Genomic DNA, 17,039 nt, shown 5'->3' on the forward strand with positions numbered 1-17,039 from the left:
CTGCACCGCATCCATGCCCCGCCTCACGCTCACCGCCCACATCCACGATCGGCACAGGAACGCGGGGAGATGGACATGACAGCCGCCGCTGGAATGACAGCCGCCGATAGACAGGCCCGATCTCAGGAGTAAGTTGCTGGAAGACTGCCCAGGTAAGCCTGCACTTTGCCCCCACATGGTGCTCTATAATGTATTGCTGGGATAGTGGGACTTGTAGTCCTCTATAGCTGATGGTACATTGTGCTGTATTGTATATTATACAAAGCAATGTACCATCAGCTATAGAGGAATACAAATCCCAGCAATACATTGTACGCTGTATAATGTGTTGCTGCAAATCAAAGCAATAATGCATTATACAGCGCAATGTATTGCTGGGATTTGAAGTGGTGCAATGCAGAATGCCACCAGCTATAGAGGACTACAAAACCCAGCAATAGTACACTATACAGGGCAATGCAGAATACCGCCAGCTATAATGTACTATTACCAGATTTGTTGTATTCCTCTATAGCTGGTTGTATGTTGCTGTATAATGTACTATTGCTGGGTTTTGTAGTCCTCTATAGCCGATGCCATTCTGCATTCATTGCTGTATAATTTTACACTTTCCATTTCACTATATTGCACACCACTTTTTTTTTTCTTTTACTTCCACTGCTCCAAGCTTGCTCATGTGATGGACTACAATCTCAATACAAACTAGTAGTCCATCACTGGAGCTATTTTTAAAAATGAATTTAATTTTTTATCCGATTAATCGGCTAACCGATTTTGAAAATAATCGTTAGCTGCAGCTCTACCCTTTTACCCTATGTTGTGTTTGGGTTTTTTTATTTCTGTCATGCTTTTTTATTTAGTTTTTTAATATGAATTGTTTCTCTGCAGGGTCATGCTGCTCCTATCCTCTATGCTGCATGGACTGAAGCTGGTTATATTAAGGAATCTGACCTTCTTAACCTGAGGAAGATTGACTGTGACTTGGAGGGCCATCCTACACCGGTAAAACTTGCCCCAATGACACAGAATTTCTAAGGAGAAAGCACACTAGATGCTGCTTGCATACTTTCTCATTTTATTTATGTATGGCCCATATGAACACTGTGATCTCACTAGCTGGTCCTGCACTGTAGACTTTTGACCATGACCTTAATCTGTCAAACCCAATTGACTGGTCAACCACTAGTGGAAGGGATTTGATCACAATTGCTGTAGATCCCTTGGTCATAGAGCATTTAAGAAATCATGCCTGCAGCCTTGAGCTGTGGTATGGATGTGTTGTCAGAGGACCTTAACGAAGTGTTGGATTGTACAAAAAAACCTTCAGGGGCTACCCAGAATGTTATCACTAAGGAAGCCACTGGTGGCAAGAGCTCTCTTCCTCTCAGCCAAAGAAGCCTGAGACCTCATTCACACTGAGCAGTTTGTAGCGGGATTCCTGCTCAAATTGTTCAAACGTGAAGCTCAGTGTAGCTATTTCAATGGAGCTGTTCACATCTCGCAGCTCAATGTCGCTTGTCAGCTTGAACATTATCTATTTTTCGGCGGATTTTGTGCCATTCAGCCCAATGGACCCAAGAGTTACTAGCCACCAGTTGCCCCACCTAACCCTTACCCTGCCCCCCTAAACACACCCTCTTAAATCTTATGATATTTCTTATCTTATAATGGTTGCCGCTTGTAAACGGCAGATTAGGGATTCCTGCAGCAGGAAAACGCAAGTTCCTGACACAGGAATCTCTCTAATCACACCTGAAATATACTGTAGGTGTGAATGGGGCATAATATACACATACACTAAAGGTGTCCATACACCTACCGATGATCGTGGGTGATCCTGCGATCGTACGATATCAGCAGGTGTATGGGCAGCGTGCGACTGTTTCTACTATAAGGTCGTACGACTTGTCTTCTAAGCAAAAATAATTGTAAGATTGCCCGCTCAGCACTGCAATCATCGGAAGCCCGCCCCTCAGCAGGGAGGGCTTGCGATGATCGCAAGTACGATCTGCCTGTCCAAGATGGGCAGATCGTACGAGATTTTAATGACCTTACAACCATTGTATAACGAAAGTCATGCAATGGTTAATAAAATTCCCCCCACACACAGAAAATAATACTCCAACCCCCCCTCACCTGTTCACATCTTTGCAGTGAGGAGGCTGTGAGCAGGATCGATCCCTAGTTATCTGGTGATTTAGTGAGGTCCGACCCTCGGCCGAAGGAAGCCAGAGCTGACCGGAGCAGCTCTGCGATCTGCATCCGACACAGATGTGGAGCTGCCCCCGCAAGTCGGGTACGCCGTCTGCGACCGTGTGCCTGACACATCAGCTGGCTTCGGGCCACATAGTACCAGCTCGCGGACCAGTACTTAAGGCCCAAATTTCCACAAATTTTGAGCCCTGTTCTGGGACCTCCTGGTCTCAAAGTTCAACAGACTGGACAGGTTTTTTCTCGAGGTACAGTGCACCTCTAGCAGAAGCTGTGGATGCTCTGGTGATTCTGTTATTGGTACAACCTGACCATGCCTTTTTCTCACCTGAAACTTATCCCTTCTCTGCTTCTTGGGATTGAGATGGATGGGCATTCTGGTTATCCCCAAACCTCTGGATTGCTCCAGGCAGATGTTGTATTCTGCTTGATGAAACCATCTACATCCAATATGGTCTAGCACTGCATGTAGTAGGCAAGATGAGATGTTTTCACCCTAGGGATCCTTGCCTTTTTACATATGGGACTGGGTCAGCATTTGGCCATCCACACCATTTCTGCTATTGTAATCTTGCTAAAAGTTGTCAACGTTTTCAATCATCGATTAGTTGGCCCTGTTCACGGCTGCGTGCCTCACGCTCACTGCTGCCAGACCCGCTGCCAGAACCGCATCCATGCCCCGCCTCACGCTCACCGCCCACATCCACGATCGGCACAGGAACGCGGGGAGATGGACATGACAGCCGCCGCTGGAATGACAGCCGCCGATAGACAGGCCCGATCTCAGGAGTAAGTTGCTGGAAGACTGCCCAGGTAAGCCTGCACTTTGCCCCCACATGGTGCTCTATAATGTATTGCTGGGATAGTGGGACTTGTAGTCCTCTATAGCTGATGGTACATTGTGCTGTATTGTATATTATACAAAGCAATGTACCATCAGCTATAGAGGAATACAAATCCCAGCAATACATTGTACGCTGTATAATGTGTTGCTGCAAATCAAAGCAATAATGCATTATACAGCGCAATGTGGAATACCACCAGCTATAAAGAGTACAACAAATCCCAGCAATAATACATTTATACAGTGGTGCAATGCAGAATGCCACCAGCTATAGAGGACTACAAAACCCAGCAATAGTACACTATACAGGGCAATGCAGAATACCGCCAGCTATAATGTACTATTACCAGATTTGTTGTATTCCTCTATAGCTGGTTGTATGTTGCTGTATAATGTACTATTGCTGGGTTTTGTAGTCCTCTATAGCCGATGCCATTCTGCATTCATTGCTGTATAATTTTACACTTTCCATTTCACTATATTGCACACCACTTTTTTTTTTCTTTTACTTCCACTGCTCCAAGCTTGCTCATGTGATGGACTACAATCTCAATACAAACTAGTAGTCCATCACTGGAGCTATTTTTAAAAATGAATTTAATTTTTTATCCGATTAATCGGCTAACCGATTTTGAAAATAATCGTTAGCTGCAGCTCTACCCTTTTACCCTATGTTGTGTTTGGGTTTTTTTATTTCTGTCATGCTTTTTTATTTAGTTTTTTAATATGAATTGTTTCTCTGCAGGGTCATGCTGCTCCTATCCTCTATGCTGCATGGACTGAAGCTGGTTATATTAAGGAATCTGACCTTCTTAACCTGAGGAAGATTGACTGTGACTTGGAGGGCCATCCTACACCGGTAAAACTTGCCCCAATGACACAGAATTTCTAAGGAGAAAGCACACTAGATGCTGCTTGCATACTTTCTCATTTTATTTATGTATGGCCCATATGAACACTGTGATCTCACTAGCTGGTCCTGCACTGTAGACTTTTGACCATGACCTTAATCTGTCAAACCCAATTGACTGGTCAACCACTAGTGGAAGGGATTTGATCACAATTGCTGTAGATCCCTTGGTCATAGAGCATTTAAGAAATCATGCCTGCAGCCTTGAGCTGTGGTATGGATGTGTTGTCAGAGGACCTTAACGAAGTGTTGGATTGTACAAAAAAACCTTCAGGGGCTACCCAGAATGTTATCACTAAGGAAGCCACTGGTGGCAAGAGCTCTCTTCCTCTCAGCCAAAGAAGCCTGAGACCTCATTCACACTGAGCAGTTTGTAGCGGGATTCCTGCTCAAATTGTTCAAACGTGAAGCTCAGTGTAGCTATTTCAATGGAGCTGTTCACATCTCGCAGCTCAATGTCGCTTGTCAGCTTGAACATTATCTATTTTTCGGCGGATTTTGTGCCATTCAGCCCAATGGACCCAAGAGTTACTAGCCACCAGTTGCCCCACCTAACCCTTACCCTGCCCCCCTAAACACACCCTCTTAAATCTTATGATATTTCTTATCTTATAATGGTTGCCGCTTGTAAACGGCAGATTAGGGATTCCTGCAGCAGGAAAACGCAAGTTCCTGACACAGGAATCTCTCTAATCACACCTGAAATATACTGTAGGTGTGAATGGGGCATAATATACACATACACTAAAGGTGTCCATACACCTACCGATGATCGTGGGTGATCCTGCGATCGTACGATATCAGCAGGTGTATGGGCAGCGTGCGACTGTTTCTACTATAAGGTCGTACGACTTGTCTTCTAAGCAAAAATAATTGTAAGATTGCCCGCTCAGCACTGCAATCATCGGAAGCCCGCCCCTCAGCAGGGAGGGCTTGCGATGATCGCAAGTACGATCTGCCTGTCCAAGATGGGCAGATCGTACGAGATTTTAATGACCTTACAACCATTGTATAACGAAAGTCATGCAATGGTTAATAAAATTCCCCCCACACACAGAAAATAATACTCCAACCCCCCCTCACCTGTTCACATCTTTGCAGTGAGGAGGCTGTGAGCAGGATCGATCCCTAGTTATCTGGTGATTTAGTGAGGTCCGACCCTCGGCCGAAGGAAGCCAGAGCTGACCGGAGCAGCTCTGCGATCTGCATCCGACACAGATGTGGAGCTGCCCCCGCAAGTCGGGTACGCCGTCTGCGACCGTGTGCCTGACACATCAGCTGGCTTCGGGCCACATAGTACCAGCTCGCGGACCAGTACTTAAGGCCCAAATTTCCACAAATTTTGAGCCCTGTTCTGGGACCTCCTGGTCTCAAAGTTCAACAGACTGGACAGGTTTTTTCTCGAGGTACAGTGCACCTCTAGCAGAAGCTGTGGATGCTCTGGTGATTCTGTTATTGGTACAACCTGACCATGCCTTTTTCTCACCTGAAACTTATCCCTTCTCTGCTTCTTGGGATTGAGATGGATGGGCATTCTGGTTATCCCCAAACCTCTGGATTGCTCCAGGCAGATGTTGTATTCTGCTTGATGAAACCATCTACATCCAATATGGTCTAGCACTGCATGTAGTAGGCAAGATGAGATGTTTTCACCCTAGGGATCCTTGCCTTTTTACATATGGGACTGGGTCAGCATTTGGCCATCCACACCATTTCTGCTATTGTAATCTTGCTACAGAGACTGCTGGTTTCACATTCTTTGATCAAGCCTTTTGTGCAGGGTGCCACCCATATGACTTCCCCTGTTTTTCCAGATGATTCCATAAGATCCAAATTTGGTTCTCCCAAAGATTCAAAATCTGCCAGTTTGAACAGCCTAGGGATATTCACCTTTCCACTAATTTTGTTTCTTGTTGCCATCATCTCTGAGTTTCTGTGCTGCTGCCCTTGTACTATAAAGAACTTTCTGGTCTTTGACAAGGTGGTGCTGAGGCCTAGAACTCCATTGCAATTTGGGCTGTACGTTTCTTGCAGCCACTGCTTCCTTCCTTTCTCATTACTGATGGTCTCTGTAATGGTGAACCAGCTTCTTGTGCTACCATTTATCAATGGCTCTAACCGAGCATTATCAAGCTTATGGTCTCATGCACTGGGTGCCAAACCTTTCTTGTCAAGGCACTTGTAGAGCTGTAAGTGCCTCCTGGGCTCTTTGGCATAAAGCTACTGTTTCTCAGATTTGGATGTCTGCCACCTTGTCTTCTATTCTCTAAGATCTACAATGTTGATGTTTTGGTTGCATCTGATGTCAAAGTGTGGAGAAGATCCCCAGGTTTTGTGTGTGTGTTTTGTGTAATGCCGTTGGGTTTGCCTTTTTTGGATTCTGCAAACCTGATGGCCTGCTTGCCACAGGCAGTGTGAAATCTTCCCAACAGGAAGACTGACAAGTTTGCTGATGCTCCAGTCTCAACTAATGTGCATGCACACATGGTAGTGAGCTTGATGGGTAGATGTCAGTCTGGAGAAGAGGCATTCAAAGTCAGACTGCATGCAGAATGCCCTAGGTAACACCCACATCTAATGCTGAGCCTCCTTGGTTAAAAACGAAGGGGTAGGCCAGGGACTGTCGGGCTGGGGAGCAAAAAGGTAGTTGATGGTGGACATGAATTCAGGCAGGTAGTTGGATTCTTACACTGCATTAGATGTCTGCTAAAGCTCCCTACAGTGTGCAGTGGAAAAACCGTATGCTATTTGATTTGAGTACAGGAGAGGAGCATGTACAACCATGCAAGACTGAAGGTAATACTGGCGTACAGCTCTAACGATATTATTGAATTACAGAAACTGCCGTTCGTTGATGTTGCTACTGGCTCACTTGGACAAGGCCTGGGAGCATCCTGTGGTATGGCTTACACTGGGAAATACTTTGATAAGGCAAGGTATGTACACTTGTTCCCCACAACGAATTCACATATTTAATGGGGGTATTCTAAACAATTGGTAGCACCATAGGCCAAAGAGTAATGTGGTCAGAGGCCCTTTTTCTAGAGAATATGACTTGGGGACAAATTTACATCTATGCATTGTGGCATCGTCCACATTATGAAAAAGCATTGTTGCACGTGCTGCAATGCCATTGTTTGAATAGCACCTCAACACACTAAGGCTGTGTGTTATTTGCTGCGTCGGAAGTCCATTTCAAGGGGCTGCAATAATGCAATGCATGTTAATGTGTGACATAACACATATGCATTAACTTGCCACACAAATGTAAATGGGCCATTAATTATGTCCTTAAGATAAGGACAATGCCTCCATCAGACTTTCTCTCCAAACATGCATCAGGTCCAATACTCCCTGTAAATCCTAATGCCTACATTTCTTCTGTGTTAACAAATGCTAAATGCAGATCAGCCTTTCATCTTGTGATGGGATGCAGCCTTAACTGGGGGAAATTTAATCTGAGATTATATAATCTTGGCCTTGGCAGTCACTGACCAAAGCCCTGGTCTTTAATCTTAAACGGTGGAGCTTTTTTCCCCAAAACACTAATTATTGAAAAATCTTTTTCAAAAATTGGTTTGTTCCATTTGTCTGCTATTGAGGTAGCCGCTAACAGCTTCACTGCAGTCCTACTTCTCAGCCCATGTGGGACTGCACATACTGATCTCTTAAAGCTGAACTCGGGTATGTGGGTTGTGAGGTTTTTTGTTTTCCCCTTTTCTCCAACAATACAAAAGTTTCCATTACACTGCACAAATTGGCAGTTTAGATGTCCTTGCCACCTAATACATGGTTGCTTTTTTCTTTGCAGTTATCGTGTTTATTGTCTGCTGGGTGACGGCGAGTCTTCTGAAGGTGCTGTATGGGAAGCCATGGCATTTGCATCTCACTACCATCTAGATAACCTGGTGGCCATTTTTGATGTAAACCGTCTGGGCCAAAGTGAAGCTGCTCCTCTCCAGCACCAGACTGAGATCTACAAGAAAAGATGCGAAGCTTTTGGGTAACTGTATATAAGTTGTCATGTGGTAGAAATATATATGTTCCACTTTAAAATCTGTGCATCCCTAATGGAGTTCCTTTATTTAATTTACACCCCCTCCCCCTTTTCACAGATGGAACACCTATATTGTGGACGGTCATGATGTTGAAGAATTGTGCTATGCTCTGTGGCAGGCAGCCAACACGAAAGACAAGCCCACTGCAATCATTGCTAAAACCTTCAAAGGAAAAGGCATTTCAGGTAAGGTCCTGGACAGTTCTGTTCATAAAATGACAGTTGCTGCAAAAAATACATAAACCTTGTTATGATTTTTGGTCCTTCCTAGGTGTTGAAAATCAAGATAATTGGCATGGAAAACCTATGCCTAAAGAAAAGGTAGAGTCCATTATTAAGGAGATCCAGAATCGGATCCAGACCAACAAGAACCTGACTCCCTTGGCTCCCATCAGAGATGCTCCCGAGGTCAGCATTGCCAACATTACAATGTCCACTCCTCCCAGTTACAAAGTAGGAGACAAGGTGAGTGCAATCTCCTTTGTACCATAAGACAAATGTGAGGAAATAATTCAGGAAAGTCTAGATGAAATGCAGTGTACAGTTAGTCACATATACTAAAATGCCACCTAAAGAATTCTGACAAGGCAAGCCGCTTGACAAATCCTATGCAGTACACCTGGCAGTTGATAAGGTTGCCAGTTCAAGAATGGCAGCTCGCTTGCAAAATGACCTTTAAAAGATCTTGTATTATAATGGAAAACCGTACATTTGTATAGGATGTGTCTGGATGATGTCTTCATGTAAATAAAACAAATTTGCACCTGCAGGAATTGGTTGAAAACTTTGACATATGGGTGTCACTCTGGGTTCATGCCTGGTGTCCAACAGAGTGATGTCCACCATGGTTTGTGTCTACTTCTGAGTTGATGCCTTGATCGTCATTCGGTATGCTTCCCATGTTCAGAATGCTGAAGGCGGGACAGAAGCACTGGCCTTCAAAAAAAATGCCTATATATATATATATATTCTTAATGTGCAGACCTAAATTGCATGTGGACAATTTAAGCTTGGCAACTAGAACCAATTCCTTTATGATGGCCAATGGAAAGTCAGAAAATGTGACATGAAAAAGTCCATTCCTAGTTTACCAGCTTCTCTGTATTGGTGGTAGCATTGGTTTGAAATGGGTACCGAATGTTTTACCCCTTCATGACTGAGCTAGTTTTCATTTTCTGTTCATAAATGACTGACACACTTTTAAAATTTTTGCTGTGTGATTCTTCCACAGCAGTAATATACTTTCTTACTAAATGTACCCACACATTACTATATATTTTTTAGAGGACAGATAGGGCTATATAATATCACTTTGAATAAATAGGGCTATATAATTTATATCACTTTGAATAAAATTTAAAAAAATTAGAAACTAGAACACTTTTTTCACAAGTTTTGATTATTTGTTTATTATAGTATAAAAAAATGTATATTTTCCTAGTTTTGTTTTACACTTTGACAAGAAAAAATTTACATTTTTTTTTACAGTTTATATCAAGCAGTCACTATGACTGCTTGATAAATTAACTTTTTTAATTTTTTTTAATTTTTGGCTATTAGGCTGCTCCAAACTTAGGAACAGCTAATCATAACCTTAGAGACTGATCCTGACTTTAGTCAGATTCAGATCTCACTAAAATGTCTATGATCGTGCCTAGACGATCAGAACTGATACATTTCGCTCAAAAGATATGCATTGTATCTTTTTAGTGAAATGTATCTAAACATTGGGCTCTCAAGCTGTCAAAACAAATAGCAGAGAGGTGAGTCACTGCTACCTCTCTGCTATTTTGAGCTGTCAAATACAGGATCGCAAATTGCGGTCCTGTGTTTGCATGTAACGGCTTCATTTTTTTATTAATGAAAGGAAGAAGCTTTTACAAAACTTAATTTCATTAATGAATGCCTCAATACTGAGGTATTCATTAATGACTGGTAACTGCTGAGAATCAGCTGTTACCAGCATTACAAAGCCTGATATAACTCGTCACGTACAGTGTACATGGCTCGTCGTATAGGCACTTCGTGACGGGACGTACACTGTACGTCTCCCGTCACTAAGGGGTTAAATACATTGTTCTGTGAAAGTTACAGGACTGACCAATTTTTTCCTCTATTCTAGATTGCAACACGTAAAGCTTATGGCCTGGCACTTGCTAAACTGGGGCATGCAAACAGCCGGGTCATCGCCCTTGATGGGGACACGAAAAACTCCACATTCTCTGAGATCTTCAAGAATGAGCATCCTGAGCGCTTTATAGAGTGCTTCATTGCCGAACAGAATATGGTAAACACTTCTTCGGATGTATAGTTCTCATTGTAGAGCTATGCAGACTGTATTTGCTATAAATGTCTAATCGCATCAGTTGACGTTTAATCTGCTTGCATTTTGTCTTCCCTTCCCTAAAACATTTCACTAATTGGGTTACACATGGTCTTAAATACAGTACTTTGCACTGCTGTTACGGCCTTGATGGATATGTCTGCCCTCTAGTGGTGAAAATTGGTCAAATATTTTGTCATGAAAGGTAACCATTAAGTAGCCATTACAGTGTATTTATGGCCAAAACTTTATTTTCTTGATGGTGGGTAGGGATTATAACTCCTATTGCATTTTTACTCAGATTGTCCCCAGGACTGGAAGTGAAGGGAAATCTAACAGCTCTCTAGCCAAAACTAACAAGGGCAGGGGGCACGGGGTTCAGGCTTGATCAGCCTTCCTCATTCACCTGTGCAGGATAAGATCCTTTCTAATTATCTGTTCAGGTGGCGCTGGGACAATGATGGGTTAGCTCTGCTTGCCTTAACACAGCCTTTGGACCTTTTCTGAGGAAATGTTAGGCATCAGCATGTCAAACTTGCTATAGATGTGTTGTAGGGTTCTTTGCATAATCTAGTCTTTTAGTTCAACGGGCCATGGATATCATTGACCACTTCAGGACCTGCTGATTTTTAGCTGGACATCTAGTTGGAAGTGAACATGACTATAGGGGCTAGATACACACTAGTCAAAATGTTCATATAGCTTATCAGGTTGCATTTGTAGCAGTATACATCATCATTCTTCTGTCTTGCTATGTTTGTTACAGGTCAGTGTGGCAATGGGTTGTGCGACACGCAATAGAACTGTGGCTTTTGCCAGCACATTTGCTGCCTTCCTCTCTAGAGCGTATGACCACATTCGTATGGGGGCCATTTCTCAGTCCAATGTTAACCTGTGTGGCTCACACTGTGGAGTCTCTATTGGTGAGTTGTTTTTTTACTTTCTACCTTCTGCATACTATATCCATGGCCTTATGTATCTTGTCTTTGACCCTTTTACTGCTGCTGACATGAAGGCATGGTAACCAACTTGCATGTCCAATAGCCAACTACTTCTACGTATTGCATGCCCCCTCCCCCCTTCCCTTAAATGTGTCCTGTACTTGCCTTTTTTAAATCTATCTGTGCTATCAGAGGCTTTTCAGCACTCTTGTGATGCCAATAATGTGTTCACACCAGCATGCGCACACCAGCATGTTTTGCGTTGCGTGTTTGTTTTTGAGATGTATATAATTTATTTTTTACACTTTAACTCTATACACAGTGTTGTCGCACACCAATTAAAATGTATGCCTCCATTAAGCACCAAAGCGCAGCGCGGTGTAAACGGGCCTTGTACAAAGCAAGGCTTTGTGTTCGGACAGCGTAGGGAAAGCTGCCCAGCAAAGCCTAATGGGTCATTTGTAAAGAAATGTTTGCTTAACACTCTTGCTGCACAGATGGAGTGAGATAAATAATTCTAGGGTTATTTATTTAAATCTACATCGCTCACTATGTATTTTAACCCTTTTGCTGCCACAGACCTATGGCATACGGCAGAACACAACCACTTGCAGCTAGCCACATCAGTATGCCATACGTTAGTTGCATTCACTCCTTCTGGTATAAGTTTATGGTCGCTAAAACAACAATGAGCTTATAGCAGAACAGGTCCCCTGACTGTCCCATGTCAAATGGCGATCATCAGTAGACCATCTGTTTCGACCATTGATATTTCCCCGCCCCTGATATTTCCCCGAGGCTCCCCAACAGTAAAAAAAAATAATTAAAAACACCATATTGTGGTGTACGCCACAATTCAACTCTTTGGCAGCACATGTATCCTGTTTATCACAACACACACCAGCACACTGTTGCAGGATGTACAGAATTAGTAGTTAGCGCCATCTTTTTATTCTACAGAGCCTGTGATTTCATAAAATGTATAGTTTGGGTGGGAGTGGGGTCCATTTACAAATGCTAGAAATGCAGCAATAGAAAATTTGCAAAAAAAGGTGTGGCCAGCTGAGGTTAAAAACATTCTGGATGGTTTTGGCTTTCGCTAGTTTTGCAGGTGCTAAACTGTTAAAGGGCATATAGGTTATTCGGTTTTCCACATGTTACAAGCACACATACTGTGTCCCTCCATATGTGCTTGATTAGGCAGTGAAAGGGTTTTTATCTCCTGCTACACATGTCAAGGTTGTGAAGCTTTGACCTGTTCTAAGTGACTGTTTTGCGGCTTTCAGAACTTTTGGCAAAGTTGATTACATTTTATACAAAACTTCTATAGCTCACATTGCAATATTTTTTAAAACATTTAGTTATATTGGAATCTATTTGATTAAATTCTGATCCTAGGAAGTGATTACATCTTGTGCCTGTGACTTCCTACTGCTAACCCTATTGAAATTAATTTCAGAAGGAAGATTTACAGTTGTCACAAGCAAAACTAAGCTTTCATACCTAAAATACATAGCAGCACTGTGATTATTGGGATGTGAATTTTTTTTTTTTTTATTGTGAAGGCTCTAATGTGTAATTCTGATTGCAAATGAGTGCGGTGTGTTTTGTTTTTACTGTCAGGTGAGGACGGTCCTTCTCAAATGGCCTTGGAGGATATTGCTATGTTCCGTGCTATTCCATCCTGTACAGTCTTCTATCCCAGTGATGGCGTTTCCACAGAACATGCAGTCAGTCTGGCTGCCAACACTCCAGTAAGTGTCCTATTCAGTGAGTTATGCCATAGCAGCCAGGTATATCTGATCTCTGACCTGCAGTAACTTAAAGGAGAACTATGGGGTTAAGGCTTTTCCCCATAGTTCTCCTTAGGGTACCGGGAGGACACAAACTAGCGTCCTCCCGTCACCCTAGGCTCAGTATACCGCGAGCTTTAGCTACTGCTCGCGGCATACTGAGACGCTGAATGTGCGGATCCCGACAATTGTGCCATATCCGCCCATCTGCGTGACTGACAGGCAGAGCCAGCTATCTAGAGGCAGAGCCAACTGTACCCTCCCCCGTCCGTTCTGCCAGTCAGCGCTGGCGGATCGGAGTGCGGAATCTAGCCCATCCCCCTGTCACGGCAGAGAGCTGTGACAGGATCGAGAGGTGAGCGAACGCCAGTATATGTTCGCTCACCTCTCGCTCTACTGAGCCGACCTGTGACGCTCTCATTGTCACAGGTTGGCTAGAATTATGAGGAGTGAAAAGCACTCAACTCATAGTTCGTTTTTTTAAACTAGAATCCACTTGCTATGGGTTGCTGTGCATTGTTGCAGCTTGTTGTCCATTGCTACTGCATAATGGCTGTGTAACATCTTTGTTTTGGACATAATATGATCAGCTCTTTATATTTTAGGGGATGTGTTTTATTAGAACCAGCAGGCCGGATACCACAATCCTCTATTCTCCAGAGGAAAAGTTTGAAATTGGACAAGCAAAGGTAAATTGGCATGACATGCCCTCTGAGCAACCCTCCAACCCGTTTTTACGCTCTGTTTATTGCTTCAGTGGTTCATTCTAATATTGCTACTGTCTTTAAGGTTGTACGTCAGAGCGATTCAGACAGGGTGACTGTGATCGGAGCTGGTGTTACATTACATGAGGCGCTGGCAGCCGCAGATGAGCTTGCCAAACAAGGTTAGTAGCTTGCCTTTGTGCCAACTTTACCCTTTTAATTGCCACCATTAGAATATCTAGGCATGGTGAGACTGATTCCTGACTTGACATGATCTGTGAAAGTTTATACATTTATCTCCAGGCACTGGAAGTCCTTTTTTTAAATAGTGACTGCTTGATAAAGCTGTGCTGCAAGACACTGCCTAGTCATGAAAATCACTACCTTGGGCTGAGTTCACACCACAAATATCATTGCACTGATGGGGTGTGGTGTATGGGGTGTTTTTTTTTTTTTGGGGGGGGGGGGAAGAGATTGCATATGATTTGAGGTGGCTTGTAAAATGCAGGCCAGTACACTAAATTACACCAGTTCATTGCAATCCTGTATGCTGTACACTACTGTTGTTTTCTCTTTTCCACCCTTTTGGAAAATGCATCTGGGGTGAACAGGTCCTTGCTGTTTAAAGGGATCAAAGACTGATGCATTTTGTAGTTCTCTAAGCTTTATCTATTTAAAAAAAAAAAGCCTTTTCTGTGATGATCAGAAGAACATCTGCTGTAAAATGGTTTCAAGCAGATCTTTAAAACTTTCATTCACATATATTCCTCTGGCACAAAGGATATAAATATACTTTGTGCTCCAAATGGCTTTGCAAACCCACATATTGCCTTGTAAAACTAGCAGTGATGTCACTGTGCTATACACTGATCTGTGGGAGTGATCCAGCAGGCCCACCTGCTACAGGCTGCCTGCAGAAAACTACAGAGGGGGTGGAGACTAGACTAGTCACCCTGCACAAGGATAGGGCAGCAGTGACTGGTCTTTGTTACAGGAAATGTCTGCACTGAGGCAAAGTTTACACTGTATAACTGGACAGAGCTGCACACCAGGTTGAAGGCAAGAATAAATATGGCACTTAGATGATATTTGCTTATCCTGGAGTTCAGCTTTTCCTGAATGCCACTTAATACAGGGTTTTTCCCCCTGGTATAAATAGACTCCTATAGCAGATGCATTTTAACCTGTAATGTATTTTTGTTTTGAAGTCTAAGTATAAAGTCTCATTTTTTTTATTTTTTTTAAGATATCAATATCAGAGTGATTGACCCATTCACCATTAAACCTCTGGATGCAGCTACCATTATATCCAGTGGCAGAGCTACTGGTGGTCATATCATTACTGTTGAGGATCATTACAAAGAAGGTAAGATTTCAGTGCTAATGTGTTTTTAGATTTGGGCATGGTGATCGGAACGTGGGTTTTGGTGTTCTCGGCATTTCCAAGAAAAAGCCCTAAATACAAAGTCTACACAACTGGCATTGTAGCTGCTGTTGTATGCAGAGGGTTGATAACTTGGTGTCTTGTCTTTATTATACTGCTGCACAGGTCAGACTCCCCTACTTGTCATAAATCCTCAAGACAGCATAGATGGGCAGATGCCTCCCCTTCTCACCATGTTCTATTTTTTTATTACTTTTATTACTTTCATTACTGTTAATTGATGGTGAATCTGCAAAAAAGACTAATATATATAGTTTGAGCAGTCGTGTGGAGGGCAAAGCTGGGGAATCAACTTGCTCAGCAGAACTATAAAACCTTTGGACCGTAAAATGGTTCACTGGGGTGCATTTCAAATGTTTGATGGTTTGCCTTGAATTGTTAAGTTTGTTTATATTCCTTGCCGTTCACTCCCTGTTGCCTTTATTGGGAGTGTCTGCCATTTTATGGCTATACTTCAGCAAGAACTGCTGTGGTTTTTGGGGGAATGCATTGTAAGTGCACTTTATTTGAGTGACACTATTTTATAGCACCCTCAATATAGAATGAATTTTGTTTGGGGATAGCAGAGTGCAGGAACATTCAGCAGATGGCTGGGTTTGGCACACGTGGTGGCTAGAGATTGCTGTACATGAGACTAGTACAAATTGCTGTACATGACCTTTTTGTAATGCTGTAATGTTTCCCTTTCTGTCTTTCAGGTGGCATTGGGGATGCGGTGGCTGCAGCATTAGCTGGAGAGCCTGGATTCATTGTTCAGAGTCTGGCAGTCAGAGGGGTTCCTCGTAGTGGAAAGCCTACAGAGTTATTAGAAATGTTTGGCATCAGTGCCAAGTGCATTGTTGAAGCAGTAAAGTCTACCTTTGCAAATTAACAAGACCTGGTAGTGCTACGGAATGCTGCAAGTAGAAAAGTAGAGCAGCTTATTTGTTGCATGTGGCTTTAGTAAAGGAAGTCCTTGCTAAAAAAATACCAAGGCTGTCATTACTAACCACCTTCAGAAAATGTTAACGCGCTGGCTGCCATGCTGATCCAGAAGCTTCTTATTGAGTATGCCGATCAGGAAAGTTGGAATGAAGTCCAAGCTTCTAATCCGAATGAAAGTCACTGACTCCAAATGTATTGGATCTGTAAGGAAAGCACAATGGACAGCTAGCATTTTCAGAAGAGCTGGTTGGCAGTGGCAACCTCCACATGTCATTCTTTGCCGGTTTCTATTAAGCATTTAATAATGCCATACATTCACGGGGCTCTCAACATTACCATTACTCTTCTACCTCAATGTGACCATGTTAAGTGTACTGACCTCTACAATTCCATTCCATGATTCGTCTTCCTGTTTTCCACCTCTGAGCACTTAATAAAGACTAATTTGTCTATTGTGGTCTCTGAGTAGAGTTCTTTTGAGAAATGGTTTCTCTTGAATTTATGAAAGGTCTGCTGTTCTTGACATAATTGCATCTCGTATTAAAAATGGATAGGGGGGGAAAGGGGTTAGAACCTATTGCTCAAGGATGCAGAAGGGGAGCCAAATCAATTTTTGGGTCCAAATAGTCTTAACGTTCAAAGATGTATAAAGGTTGTGATATCCTTCAGGACAAAGGCATGTGTTATGCAATAACCACTTCACGCACAATATGTACTACTGAAGAGTATTCCTCTGTGGATAGTGTATCACTTTTATATAGACAAATTGAAAGAAATTATATCGGAAATCAAACTTAAAATTGGGGTGTGAAGTATATAGTCTTTTTGGCTGTGCCTCTATTCTGTCTCCCGTCTCTATTCAACTACTGTAAAAGATATGCTGAACCC

General features: G+C 42.8%; 1 protein-coding gene across 4 annotated transcripts in view; it reads left to right on the forward strand.

The window, feature by feature from the left end:
- LOC108784492 (transketolase-like protein 2) overlaps nucleotides 1-16,173 on the forward strand; it is a 20,251-nt gene extending 4,078 nt beyond the window's left edge. For 2 of the 4 annotated variants that reach the window (XM_018553333.1, XM_018553331.1), the window contains 11 exons: nucleotides 6,804-6,901; nucleotides 7,777-7,968; nucleotides 8,081-8,208; nucleotides 8,294-8,487; nucleotides 10,145-10,309; nucleotides 11,112-11,268; nucleotides 12,910-13,040; nucleotides 13,685-13,768; nucleotides 13,869-13,965; nucleotides 15,030-15,149; nucleotides 15,926-16,173. In XM_018553333.1, the coding sequence (XP_018408835.1) occupies nucleotides 6,804-6,901; nucleotides 7,777-7,968; nucleotides 8,081-8,208; nucleotides 8,294-8,487; nucleotides 10,145-10,309; nucleotides 11,112-11,268; nucleotides 12,910-13,040; nucleotides 13,685-13,768; nucleotides 13,869-13,965; nucleotides 15,030-15,149; nucleotides 15,926-16,098 (1,539 nt within the window). In that variant the 3' untranslated portion in view covers nucleotides 16,099-16,173. Of the gene's footprint in view, nucleotides 1-888; nucleotides 1,003-6,803; nucleotides 6,902-7,734; nucleotides 7,969-8,080; nucleotides 8,209-8,293; nucleotides 8,488-10,144; nucleotides 10,310-11,111; nucleotides 11,269-12,909; nucleotides 13,041-13,684; nucleotides 13,769-13,868; nucleotides 13,966-15,029; nucleotides 15,150-15,925 lie in introns of all 4 variants that reach the window. The other 2 variants (XM_018553329.1, XM_018553330.1) reach the window with 2 other exon arrangements.
- The last annotated feature ends 866 nt before the right edge of the window (nucleotides 16,174-17,039 follow it).

The sequence above is a fragment of the Nanorana parkeri genome, unplaced genomic scaffold (genome assembly GCF_000935625.1).
Source record: "Nanorana parkeri isolate BGI_ZX_2015 unplaced genomic scaffold, ASM93562v1 scaffold116, whole genome shotgun sequence".
NCBI lineage: Eukaryota > Metazoa > Chordata > Amphibia > Anura > Dicroglossidae > Nanorana > Nanorana parkeri.